Source organism: Lissotriton helveticus, chromosome 2_1 (assembly GCF_964261635.1).
Source record: "Lissotriton helveticus chromosome 2_1, aLisHel1.1, whole genome shotgun sequence".
Classification (NCBI taxonomy): domain Eukaryota; kingdom Metazoa; phylum Chordata; class Amphibia; order Caudata; family Salamandridae; genus Lissotriton; species Lissotriton helveticus.
The window spans coordinates 349,069,923-349,084,175 of NC_136059.1; the positions used below are offsets into that span (position 1 = coordinate 349,069,923).

The 14,253-nt window shown below is 42.9% G+C and overlaps 1 protein-coding gene across 1 annotated transcript in view; it reads left to right on the forward strand.

Moving 5' to 3' along the window:
- Positions 1 to 664: 664 nt before the first annotated feature.
- The window catches only part of LOC144819349 (UDP-glucuronosyltransferase 3A1-like), a 511,982-nt gene continuing 498,393 nt past the window's right edge, over positions 665 to 14,253 (forward strand). The window contains exon 1 of the mRNA XM_078677287.1: positions 665 to 779. Coding sequence (XP_078533413.1) covers positions 686 to 779 — 94 coding nt within the window. The 5' untranslated portion in view covers positions 665 to 685. The remainder of the gene's footprint in view (positions 780 to 14,253) is intronic.

Below are 14,253 nucleotides of genomic sequence, written 5' to 3' on the forward strand. Positions count from 1 at the left end.
TCCACTAGGGCGGAGGAGCGTCGCCACACTGCTTTCCCGCAGTGCGAGAAGCAAGAAAATAAAATTGTAATAACTTTTGGTTATTACCATTTTATGTTTGGTTGCGGGTGGTCGGGTTTGCAGTGTGAGCAGGGCAGGGGAGTAGTGATGTTCCTGCCCACTCCAGAGTTTGCAAAGACTGTTTTGGTCAGCCCCCGGGGCTGCCCAAACCAGTCATGCGCACTCTGCACAGCCTGCATGGAGAAAGCAGCCTCTCCATACGCCCCTGCTGGGCGGCGTCCCGACAATTCACAACGCTGCTTGCAGCGTTGTGAGTGGCTCAGGTAAGGTTAGAATTTCAGGCAGTGTTACAGCTGTTTATGAGATTAGCTTTGATGGTATTTTACCAGTTCAATATGCCTTTAGCTCCCCACAAATCTCTTATTGGTTCGTGTGTAAATTAAACAAACATCCTTTTAGCGAAGACTCTAAATATTCAAAGGAACGTCTGTCGTGTTGTGCTGTTTTTGAAGTCCTCCACAAGATGGAGCCCGTGTAAAACATCGTGAGAGCTGCTGCCAGCTAAGAATTAGAAAGATGTCGCTTCGCATTGGTTGTTGGAATGAGAATTAAAATACACACAAGGCTGGTATTTAGTTGCAGTTATTGTAGTTATCAACTCTTTTGGTTCTTCACGTCTGGAAAAATGACTCGAACAGGAAATGTGTTATTCTGCTTCCTCTTCATAATGAACGCCCTTGTTTCCCGGAGTTCCAAGATCCTTACGTTATCCCTCGTAGGTAAGTACAAATTTTAAGTATAACGTGGGCACGCAACCAATTGCTTGGTAGTATGAAAATCAAATCGATTATTTTACAGTTTAACGGTATAGTTAAACATTTATTCATGCATTATTGCTAATAGAATTGAAAGTTACAGCTACGTTTTGAATGCATGCATGTCACGTGTATTTTAGATGGAACGTTACGAGGAACTTGTATTGAGAAAGCCGATAATTCTTTCATAGGCAATAGCTGTTGTCTTTGCCAATGCTTGTTTTAAGTTGTACAGACAAAAAAATATAAGACAGGCTGGTGATTTGCCAGTTCTGTGGCAGACTTATTATTGTATGCATGTAATGAAATAATCACTCTTGTTGCACTCGCAGTGCCAGTTATGTGTTTGTTAAAAAGATGTATACATTGTTAATTTTCCTCTCCTGCATTGCCTTTTTTCTTCCTACCACCTTTTAATCTTTCTCCCCTTTCGATGTGTTTCCCCTTCTGGGGTTCTTAACCTCTGTCATTGTATACATTCCCTTTCATTCTTTCCCCCTTTTATGTATTATTTGATTCCAGTTCCTACGAAATATTTTCCATCCTTTCACTCTATCTCCGTTCATGCATTTTTTTTTTAATTTCACGTTTCATTCTTTGTTTTACTTGTGGTTTGCTGCCGTCTCTTCTTTTGCAGCAAAGGTTGCAGTATTAGAGAAATGTACATGTCTCGCCTCTACTGGGTTTGGTGTCCTGTTGAATTGTATGCCCCCTATCTCAGTCCAAGAAGAAGTCTGCTGCTTCGGTCCGACGCTGCCAGGGCTGAGTTTATATTCGGTTTAAGAGCAGCGGATACACGAATCTAAGGGATACCAGAAATTACACAACACCTGTTCCCACTACCCAAATCTTGAACCGCCCCAACAAACACGCACAACGCCTCACTTTCTGCTTAAAGTTCCAAGGACCCAGGGCCATATGATCAAGAAAGTGCACTACATTATCGCCGTTTTTATCGGCAGGAAAAGCGGCGATAATGGGCTTGATAATATGCCCTTGTGAATTGCCATAGCAGCCCAGGTTCTGGTGTTAACCTGGGCTGCTGGCCTTCTCTGGGTTTTGCTCCAGAGAAGGTGTTGCTGTAAGTATCATACGTTTGGTCGTGGAAAGTCACTCACAGGTATACTAAAACAATGGAAATGTCACACATAAGCAGTCAAAAGTCTTGGATGCTATGGAGGCAACATGGATGGGATTGTGAGCCCCGGGGCAACACTGACAATGGATGGTGGAAGAAAGGGGCTCAGAGTAAGCACATGACAACGCATGGATCAAGCAACAACACTGGAAACAACAGACAACAACAGGAGGGAGAGTGGCTAGGGTATGCACCAATACGGGCAACCGCAGAAGTAGGGTGAGTGGGGCAAGCAACAAGACAAGTAACAGCGGAAGGATAGAGAGCGATTGGGGCAAGTAACAATACAGGCAACAACGGAAGGAGGGTGGGTGTTGAAAGGAACTACACAGGGAATGATGGAAGGAGGGAAATTTATTTTTTATTTATTTATTTATTTATTTATTTCGGCCAATTTTGGCCATAAAAGACACATATACACATTTAAAAAGTAATAGATCATAGCAACATACATACAATAACATTTCAAATCAGGAAATTTAAAATGTATCAAATCAGTAAATTTTAAGATATATTACAAAAATAAATGTTACCACCTCAATTTAAGACATATTTCATTTTGGCTACAAACTTTTATAAACATATGCAGAAGTCCTACTCAGAGTACATGGCCATGTTTCCTGCGAGTAATGTAAACAGAGTAGAGGAACCTACTTATGCTAAATACAATGAACTGGGTTGTATTGCTTTTTATGATCCTATAAGCTATAGAACAGGATCTGGTTCCTAGAAGGGTGCACATGGGTTTTAACCATTTCTTTCGAGCCTTCATATAGGCACTACATATAAACAACATATGAATCTCATTCTCCATACAGGGGTTTAAACACATGGGGCAACACCCGCTTTGGACATTCAAATCTCCCAGTCTTTTCTGTGACCATCGTTCTGTATTATAGTTCAGCATAAGAATCCCATATCTGAACTTCAGAAAAAGGGATTTTGCAATAGGTGGCTCTATTTCATCCAAAAATGATTCCAAGCGAAATTCATCCTTAAAGGATAGAAAATCTTGAATTGCGGACCCAACTCTACTTCCATGTACGAGCTTGTCGCTCATGTGAGACCAAAAGGCCCGCTTAACTATTAATTTAGAAGAGGCCGGTAAATTATCAAGAGTCTCCCACATTGAGTACAGGCCCAAAAGCGTAAACCATTTTTTGATATGTACAAGCCACTTGATGGAATTAAAAGAATCAAGGTTCATTAGTTCCTGTAGACCATTTCTGTACTCTACCAATTCTGGAGTGGTCCATAGCCTAACCCAAAACATTAATGGTCTTAAAATAGCGTGATAATCGGTACGTTTAAAATTCAAGTCAAGCTGGAGGGGTATTAAAGGTGTACTATTTGGGACCCTTACAATGGCTCGCATGAATTTATTATCCAAGCCCTGGAAGCTCTCTCTAGCCCAAGGTCCCCATATCTCGGCTCCATACAACAAAGCAGATTGGATTTTAAATTTAAAAAGTTCCAAAACAGGTGTTACACTCTTGCTTGTGCTAGCGTTCAGTCTGCATATGATTGGCTTTAAGTTGTGGGCATATGATATCTTACTCTTCTCAATTTGGGCTTTCCAACTTAGCTTTGAGTCAAGTGCAACACCCAAATAAGAAAAGTTTTCCACAGTTCCTAGTTTCTGGCCATTCAAGGTCAAAAACCCTCTGTCTGGCTTGCTGGGATTTAATGCCATGCATTTCGTTTTATCTGCATTAATTTCCAGACCCTTTGTGATGCAGTATCGGCTAAAGGAGTTTAGGAGTGCCTGGAGTCCCTTCTTGGTCTGAGATATAAGAATGGTATCATCAGCGAAGAGCAACGCGGGCACCCTTTCTCCATTGAGCTGCGGGGAGTCATTAATACAACCATTTAAATAATCTGGTGCATCATTAACAAACAAAGAAAACAAGGTGGGGGCCAAAACGCACCCTTGGCGAACCCCACGTTCAATAGGAATATTACGCGTCAGCTCACCATTTGGACCCCACCTAATCTTTGCAACGTTTCCAGCATGCAGCTCAACTATTTGTGATAAAAGGCACCCTGGCAAGCCTACTTCGCTTAAGGTTTTCCAGAGCAAGCTGCGAGGCACAAGATCGAATGTGAGGTCAAGCTACAACAAGTGTAACAACAGGAGAAGGGACGGTGGGTAGAAGCAAGCAAGAATTTAAGCAACTACAGAATGTTGAGGAAGGGTGGAAGTTGCAAGTTACTACAACAACTGGAGGGATGGTCAGGGCAAGCAACATCACTTGCAACAATGTAAGAAATAAAGGCGGGTGGGTGGAGGCAAGCAATAACATAGACAACAGTAGAAGGCGGGATGGTGGGTATTGCAGGCAACAGCACTGGCAACAATGGGAGGAATAGGCCCCCAGGGCCCCCCCAAACATTTTTTGTAAAAATATTTTCGGTGGGATTCGCGTTGGGTACGCAAATCCTGCCATAATTTGTTTTTCAAAGCGAAGCACGGCCCCTTTCCTTTAAAATGTAAATAAGGAAAGGCCTAGCCCTGGGGGATGAGGCCCTCATGGCTATAATTGGCCACGGGAGGGGGGCCACGTTCCCCCTCCCTTTTCAATTAAAAAAACAACAAAACAATGCCTCAGGTCCTAGGTGATGGGGTCCCCGGGGCCCAAATGGTAAAGGGAAGGGGGGCACTGCTTGTGAGGCAATTAGGTCCCTTTGTGTCCTGAGAATTCAGGACTAAAGTGGACTTCATCCCCCAGGAGGTGTGTTAGCAGAGTAATGGAAAAAAGGGGTCATGCCTGTGTCCACCTCTCAGCAATCCCACTGTATGGGGCTTACTGGAGGTAACAGGTATGCTAGTTGGCCCCGCCAGGGAGCGTGTTTGCAGAGTGGTGGGCAAAGGGGCCATGGCCTGCTAAGAAAACTTAGAAATCCTGCTGTGTGGGACTTACTGGAGGTAATAGGAGGGGTAGTTAAATACCCATCCTGTTACCTGCAGTAAGTCCCATAGAGTGGGATTGCTAAGAAGTCTTTGGACGCCACGTCCCCCTTTCTCCACCACTCTGCAAATGCGTCTCCTGGCACACTAGTGGTTGGGGATGAAGTCCACTTTACTCCTGAGGGACTTTAGGGGCCAAGAAGCCTTCCTGGTACCTCTTATAAGTCCTACGCAGAGGAATTCCTGAGCGCTGGTCAGAGGCCCAGTCCCCTTTCTCCACCTCACGCGACTACTAGTTAAAGAAACATTTGCAATGTAATAGGTTTAGTATTTGCGAAAGTTAGGGCTTTTGGCATTGTAAATGTAAAAGTTTTTTACAAATGTTTTTTGGAGTGGAGTGGATGTTCGTTGTGTGTAGTGGAATTATGTGGTATGTTGTGCAGTGAAATTATGTGGATAGAAAGTATGTGGTATTTATTGTATAGGAGTTATGTAGAATGGGATTATGTTTTTTGGAGGGTAATTATGTGGTATGGTAGTCTGTGTTGTGGAGTGGTAACCTCAGGTTTAGTCTTCCTCATTTCCATAGAAGTTAAACTATAAACTTGATGAGACAATAAAAAGAAGGAACCACTAAGGAGTACTTCTGGATCACGTCAGCAGTATCAGCAGGGCCACTGGATTTATACGACTGCTCAGCTCCACCGATTTTCCCATGATTAGACATTTTCCGCATTTGCGATATAATCCATCATCTGCTGCATAACCTGAAGATTTGATAATAAAAAACTTTTTTATAGCTCAAACGGCTGAAATGTTACCAAAAATGCAGCGACAAGTGTTACAGTGTAATGGAAGGCCCTTTGCAAACCTGGAATGGTCACATGTTACTTATTGCTAAATGTGGGTGTTAAATTGGTACTAATGATGCGCAAACCACTCTTGCTTCTTTTTGCGCCTCTTTATGCATTTTTCTTGCTTCTTTGTGCACCTTTCATCCTTTTTTTGAACTTCTCTTTCCTCTTTCTCCACATATCTTCCTCTTTCTGTACCCTCTTCTTTCTGCACATCTCTTGCCTCTTTCTGCACCTCTGTTGCTTCTTTCTGCATTTCTCTTACCTCTTTCTGAACCTTCTTCTCTCTTTCTACACCTCTCTTGCCTGTTTCTGCACTTCTTTTGCCTCTTTCTGCACCTGACTTGCTTCTTTCTGCAGTTCCCTTACTTCTTTCTGCGCCTCTCTTGCTTCTTTCTGCACCCCTTTTGCCTCTTTCTGCACCTACGTTGCTTCTTTCTGCACTTCTCTTGCTTCTTTCAGCACCTTTCTTCCCTCTTTCAGCACCCCTCTTCCCTCTTTCTGCACCTCTGTTGCCTGTCTCTGCACCTCCGTTGCCTCTTTCTGCACTTCTCTTGCCTATTTCTGTTCCTCTCTTGTCTCTTTCTGCACCCCTATTCCCTCTTTCCTTCTGTACCTCTCTTGCCTTTTTCTGCATATATCCTGCCTGTTTCTGTACCTCTTGCCTCTTTCTGTACTTCTCTTGCCTCTTTCTGCACCTCTGTTGCTTGTTTCTGCACTCCTGTTCCCTCTTTCTGCACCTCTCCTACCTGTTTTTGCACCTCTCTTGCCTCTTTCTGTACTCCTCTTTCTGCACCCCTGTTGCTTCTTTCTGCCCCTTCTTGCCTCTTCCTGTACCCATCTTCTCTTTCTGTATGTCTCTTCCCACTTTCTGCACCTCTCTTGCCTCTTCCTGCACCCCTCTGTCCTATTTCTGCACCTCTCTTGCCTCTTTCTGCATCCCTGTTGCTTCTTTCTGCACTTCTCATGCTTCTTTCTGTATCTCTTTTGCTTCTTTCTGCACCCCTTGCCTCTTTCTGCACCCCTCTTTCCTCTTTCTACACCCCTCTTCCCTCTTTCTGCACCTCTCTTGCTTCTTTTTTGTATTTTTCTGCTTCTTTCTGTACCTCTCTTGCCTGCTTATGTACTTCTCTTTTCTCTTTCTGCACCTCACTTGCTTTTTTCTGCAGTTCTTTTGCTTCTTTCTGCACTCCCCTTGCCTCTTTCTGCACCCCTCTTCCCTCTTTCTACACCCCCTTCCCTCTTTCTGCACCTATCCTGCTTCTTTTTTGTACTTTTCTCCTTCTTTCTGTACCTCTCTTGCCTGTTTCTGTACTTCTCTTCCCTCTTTCTGCACCTCAGTTGCTTGTTTCTGCAGTTCCCTTGCTTCTTTCTGTACCTCCCTTGCTTCTTTCTGCACCCCTGTTGCCTCTTTCTACACTTGTCTTCCCTTTGTCTGCACAACTCCTGTCTCTTTGTGCACCTCTCTTGTCTCTTTGTATACATTTAATGCCCTTTTATTATTATTATTATTATTCTGAGTTTTGTATAGCGCCTGGTTACCTATAGGCATCCCAGCGCTTACCAGAACATAACACTACTAAAGAATGAAGGAATTAACCAGAAAACAGAAAAGTTTTTAAAAGTTTTCGAAACCGAAGCAGGCTGGCTTCCGAGCGCAGTTGTAGGGGCAACGAGTTCCACAAAGAGGCCACATTTATTGAAAACCTTCTGCCACCCGTTCTTGCCTTCTTCACCCTGCCAACCCGAAGGAGATGTTGATCGTCAGAGCGAAGAGAGCGAGGGGCCTTGTAGGGCTGGACCATCTCCCCCAGAATAGGTGGACCTACCCCGTGCAGGACTTTGTGAGCGATACAAAGTGACTTAAATTTCACCCTGTCTCTCACAGGGAGCCAGTGCAGTGCCCTCAGCGCCGGGCGAGCAGATTGACGCCTAGGGAGACCCGTCAGAAGTCTGGCTGCCGCGTTCTGCACTTGCTGCAGTTTATTCAGGGTAGATTCGGGTGCACCCAGGAATAGCGCATTGCTGAAGTCCAGCCGCGAGATGATAAGTCCCTGGATGAGAAGCCTTCGGGTGGTCACTGGGAGCAGAGGCAAAATCTTCTGGGCTGCGCGGAGCAGGCCAAAGCACACGCCAGCAGTCTTTTTGGCATGAGTTTTAAACGATAGGTCCGGCTCCAGCCATACCCCCAAGCTCTTGATCTCCCGTTTGGGGGGGGGGACCGGTCCCAGACAGTCTGGCCAGCTGCTGGGGGACAGAGATGGAGAGGAGTTCCCCAGCAGCATCAGTTCCGTCTTGGAGCCATTTAACTTTAGGGCTGAGCTGCACATCCACGTGTAGATCTTCTCAAGACATGTGTGCAGCCGGTCGGGATGGAACGCCGACTGGGAAAGGCCTACCACCAGCTGAGTATCATCAGCATAACTGATGATTTTAATACCCAGCGGCAGTACCACACTCTCCAGGGGGGCCATGTAAACGTTGAATAAAGTAGGGCTCACTTTTCTACACTTCTGTTGTCTCTTTCTGCACCTCTTGTTTCTTTCTGCACTTCTCTTGCTTCTTTTTTCACCTGCTTTTTTCAGCACTGCCCTTGCCTCTTTCTGCACCCTATTGCTTCTTTCTGTACTTTTCTTGCATTTTCAGCACTGCTATTGCCTCTTTCTGTACCTATCCTGCCTCTTTCTGCACTTATGTTGCTTTTTTCTGTACTTCTCTTGCCTCTTTCTGCATCCCTCTTGCCTCTTTCTGCACCCCTGTTGCTTCTTTCTGTACTTCTCTTGCTTGTTTCTGTACCTCTCTTGCGTCTTTCTGTACCCCTTTGCCTCTTTCTGCAGCTCTCTTCCTGCACACCTCTTTCCTCCTTCTGCACCCCTCCTGCTTCTTTCTGCACTCCTCTTGCCTCTTTCTGTACTTCTGTTGTCTCTTTCTGTACCTCTGTTGCTTCTTTCTGTACTTCTCTTGCCTCTTTCTGCAGAGCTGTTGCTTTTTTCAACACTTCTCTTGCCTCTTACTGCACCCCTGTTGCTTCTTTCTGTACCTCTCTTGCTTCTTTCTGCAGAGCCCTTGCCTCTTTCTGCACCCCTCTTCCCTCTTTCTATACCCCTCTTCCCTCTTTCTGCACCTCTCTTGCTTCTTTTTTGTACTTTTCTGCTTCTTTCTGTACCTCTCTTGCCTGTTTCTGCACTTCTCTTCCCTCTTTCTGCAACTCACTTGCTTTTTTCTGTAGTTCCCTTGCTTCTTTCTGCACCTACCTTTCTTCTTTCTGCACCCCTGTTGTACTCGTCTTCCCTCTTTGTGCACAACTTCTGTCTCTTTGTGCAACTCTCTTGTCTCTTTGTACACCTCTCATGCCTTTTTCTACACTTCTGCACCTCTTGTTTCTTTCTGCACTTCACTTGCCTCTTTTTGCATCTCTTTTGCTTTTTTAAGCACTGCCCTTGCCTCTTTCTGCACCCCTCTTGTCTCTTTATGCACCCTTCTGGCTTCTTTCTGTACTTCTCTTGCGTCTTTCTGTACCTCTCTTGGTTATTTTTGCACTCCCTTGCCTCTTTCTACAGCCCTCTTCCCTCTTTCTGCACACCGTTTTCCTCTTTCTGCACCTCTCTTGCTTCTTTCTGCACTTCCCTTACCTCTTTCTGCACCACTGTTGTTTTGATCTGCACTTCTCTTGCTTCTTTCTACACCTCTCTTGCTTCTCTTTGCACCCCTCTTGCTTCTTTCTGTACTTCTCTTGCGTCTTTCTACACCCCTTTTCCCTCTTTCTGCATACCTTTTTCCTCTTTGTGCACCTCTCTTTCTTCTTTCTGCACTTCTCTTACCTCTTTTTGCACCACTGTTGTTTTTTTCTGCACTTCTCTTGCTTCTGTCTGTACCTCTCTTGCTTCTTTGTGCAACTCTGTTGCCTCTTTCTGTGCTCGTCTTCCATCTTTCTGCACTTCTCTTGGCCCTTTCTGTATGTCTGTTCCTTCATTCTGCACCTGTTTAACCTATGTAGGCATAGTTCGAAATTAGCATTTTAAAACCCCCTGGAAATTCAATGAAAAAAACACAGGTTTCAGGAACGTTATAGTTAGAAATTAGCATTTATAAAACCTTAGAAATTCACTGAAAAAACTACAGGTTTCAGGAAGGTTATAGTTAGGCTGACATTTCACTCGTCCAAAATTCAGCCATATACTTAGCTGAGCTAACTATAACTCACGCCCTCGCAATCCACTGCTGATGACTTCCCATATCACTCATGACATGGTCAGTGACATCAGTGATGACATCACAAATGACATCACTGATGACATCATCCACTTCATATCTGATGCACCTCCTCACACGCTAATATAACCTTTCATACACCCACTCTAAAATACAGACTACCATTTTGAAAGCATAGATACACCAATACCAGTTAGTACATAACCACTCATACATCTACACACACATCCACTCACTCATCTTTACAGTCACTCATACAAGCAGTCACTTGTCAATACAGCCACTGATACATGCACTCATACACTCATACAGACACTCACACTGTCATACACCCATAGAGTTACTCACACACCTAGTCAGTCACCCAAATAAATAATCACACTGCCAGTTACTCACCTATACAGTTATACACACCTACCACCTCACTTATTCATATTGAGAGTAACACATACTTACTCTCTTGTACAATTACTGACACAACCACACACTCACCCATATACCCACTCTCACACTCACACTTACAATTACTTATATACTCCAACACTCACATATACTGCCTTTCACATATGCAGTTACTCACCCACATACCACTGACACAAACACACTCTCACCCATATAGCCACTCTCACAATCACTCACCACACATACAGTAATTATATGCTCCAACAATCACATATAAAGCCGTTCACATATGCAGTTACTCACCCATGCACCACCGACAAAGCCATACACTCACACACACACACTCAACCATACCGTCCCTCACAGATGTAATCATGAACCCATACACCCAGGGATTCACCCTCTCATACATCCATTCAGGGAGTCAAACAGCCCTTCACCCACCCATCCAAAAAGACACTCAGGCACCCACACAGGTACTCAGACAACTATTCAATAACCCATATAGACACTCATGTACCTACTCACCAACCCATGCAGCCACTTACATACCAACTGACAGACTGATAGACACATTTACATAGATTTTTCACTCACCCATACATTCACTAAGACACATTTAATCACTCACTCATACAGTCAGTCACGCACCCAACAAATCATCCATACAGACTCTCATTCTTTAAATACACCTTGGCGTATATATATAACATTCTTAAACTTTTTAGAAACACTCACACTCATAGGATGATGTCATCAGTGATGTCATCAGTGATGTGACTGACCATGTCATTAGAGATGTAATATGTGTGTACTGCGGGGGCACAAGTTATAGTTAGCTCAGCTAAGTATAACAGCTGAATTTCCCTGGTTTTGTACGAGTGAAATGTCAGCCTAACTATAATGTCCCTGAAACCTGTGTTTTTTGCAGTGAATATATATATATATATATGTGTATATACATATATATATACACACATTTATACACACATATATACAAGCATATGTATATATATATATATGTATGTATATATATATATATATATATATATATATATTTACATATATAAAAGACTAACAATCGTAAGAGGCAGCAATATGATCAAAAGCAGGCCAACTACCATGCACTAATGAAGAAGCTAAGTAACAATCCGGATATTGTGGTTAAAATGGCAGACAAGGGCGGCAACATCATTATATGGCCCAAAAAAGACTATATTACCGAAGTTCACAGACATTTGAGTGATAATGCTTGTTACATCAAATCAAGCAATAAGGAATATCTAAAGGCCAATGGCAACTTGAAAAAACTTTTATCAAGATTGCGCAGAGAGGGCCTCATCTCATCAGATGAATACAAATATATGTATAATGAATTTCCAATCCTGCCAGCCTTTTATCTAATACCCAAGGTCCATAAAGGAGTTTCGCCCATACCTGGGAGACCGATTATCTCAGCGATAAACAGCATGGGAGAAAATATTGGGCAATACATTGACTTTTTTCTTCAAGATCTGGTAAGCAACCTGCCCAGTTTTGTACGCGATACAAGTGACTTTTTGAAAAAAATAGAAGATCTCGAGTGGCAGGAAGATATGCTGCTCATAACTTTGGACGTTGTGTCCCTTTACACTTGTATAGAGCATAATCAAGGTCTCTTAGCAGCAGGACACTTTCTTGGTCACAGACCGGCAGAATTTTACGAACACAACAAGGCATTATTGAGTCTGATGGAATGGTGTTTGTACAATAATTATTTTGTATTTGATAAACAAGTGTGGAGACAATTGAGGGGTGTTGCGATGGGAGCCTGCTTCTCCCCCAGCTACGCGTGTTTACACTTGGGCTGGTAGGAGGAGCGGGTTCTCAACGTAACACATCAAGTGTGGGTGAAGGAGAAGATCATCAAATACCTCCGCTATATAGACAACATCTTTATAGTTTGGCAGGGTGATGCACAAGAAGCATCTGCTTTTATTGAAGATCTCAATAACAACTCTCTCAATTTGAAATTTACATCTCACATGAGTGCTAAGCAGATTGAGTTTCTTGACGTCAAAATTTATATTGACGAGTTCAATAGAGTGCAGACTACTCTACATAGAAAGCCCACAGCAGGCAACACCACTCTGCACGCCTCGAGTCTTCACCCAAAACACACCATCCACAGCATCCCTTTAGGTGAGATCTTACGAATCAAAAGAATATGCAGCTCTATGGATGATTTTGATAGATGTGTTAAAGAATTACGTGCCAGGTTAAAAAATAGAGGCTTTTCGGACATAATGTTTGAGCAAGCTTTGAATAAGGCCAATCTTAGAACGAGGGCTAGTCTTTTTCCGTCTGACACCCCTAACAGAGAGGTGATTACATCCAGCACTGTTACTGTTGACTCACAAAATGATTGTCCTAGGTTCATAACGGCCTTCAGTGACAAAGAATCCAAGATCAGACAGATCATAAATAGGAAATGGTCTATCATTCTAACAGACAACATATTAGGGCACATGCTTCCCAACAAACCAGTAGTAACTTTCCGCAGAGCGCGCAGCATGGGAGCTGTTTTAAACACCAGTAGTCCGGAATTAAAACATAAGGCGAACTGGCTGCAACCTGCAGCCGGATTTCGCAAATGCTCCAGCTGTCGAGCCTGCATGTTTGGCATAAATAAAACTCATTACCATACCCCTTTTAACAGTACTGAAATTCCCATTATAGGCAATTACACCTGTAAAACGGAGTTTGCTGTTTACATCCTGACGTGCACCTGTGGCCTAAATTACATAGGCAGTACCAAACAACAGGTGCACTTCAGGATCTTACAGCATCTCCGAGCGATCCTACACAGCGATCCTGCCTATCCCGTGGCCTGCCACTTTCAAAGTAAACATAATAAGGATGTAAACTGTCTCACCTATTATGTAGTGGCTGCGGTGCCGAAACCTCTAAGGGGCGGTAACAGAGAATTGAAATTGAGACAATTAGAGTCCAGCATGATCCTCGAATATGACAGTAAATGGACGAATGGTCTTAATAACAACGAGGACCTCCATAATTTCTTGTGATCTATATTGTCTGGACTCTATTTACGAACTCACTATTGTCTCAATTTTCTAGCATGTACCCTTAACCATCAGGTAGTCAGGTTCCCTGTTGCCTGAGGGGATTTGTTGGCCAAGACTGTTCTCATGATGTTCATTGCTGATATTTTTGTACTGTATTTTATTGACTAGTCAGGTTCCCTGTTAGTCATTAGATCGTTTTCAACAGCGTCACAGTTTCCTCTAGTGTATATAGTTATGTGTATATATATTCATTATTCTGTCTTTTATTAGCTTTTGGCTATAACTGTTTTGCACATCAGGTATTTTATTCACTTTTATCATGATAAATTATTTAACCGTTTTTTGTAATGTTTTAAACCCAATTTTAACTAACAAAATGAGGTTCTGCTAAAAAAAACAATTGTTAAGAAGGCATTTATGCATTACAATTACAGGTTGATCTTATCATGCACTTTAGCACTTTATCCCGCTTTGTCTTGCACATTTAATATAGCTTATTGCACTTTAGGCATTGACTATGTGTCACTATTAGTAGCACTATAAGTTCCCCCCTCCTGCCCGAGTATTATCTTGCACTGTGGATACAGTTTAGGAACATCTTTTGTGTATTATACAATAATATAACGCCCTGTTAACTTTATCAGAAAAGTAAGGATTTATCCTGTTATTTTCAATTGTCATGATTTAACTAAATTATGTCTTTTATTAGAATGTTAACACTTGTGAAGTTTTCATGCAGTGTGACTATTGGCGTATTTTGCACAATAGACAGTATGTTTTCTATCTTTATGGTCACATGACCAGTTTAGAGGCGGGTCACATAAGGATCACTAGCATTATAAAAAGTAAAAAGTTACAT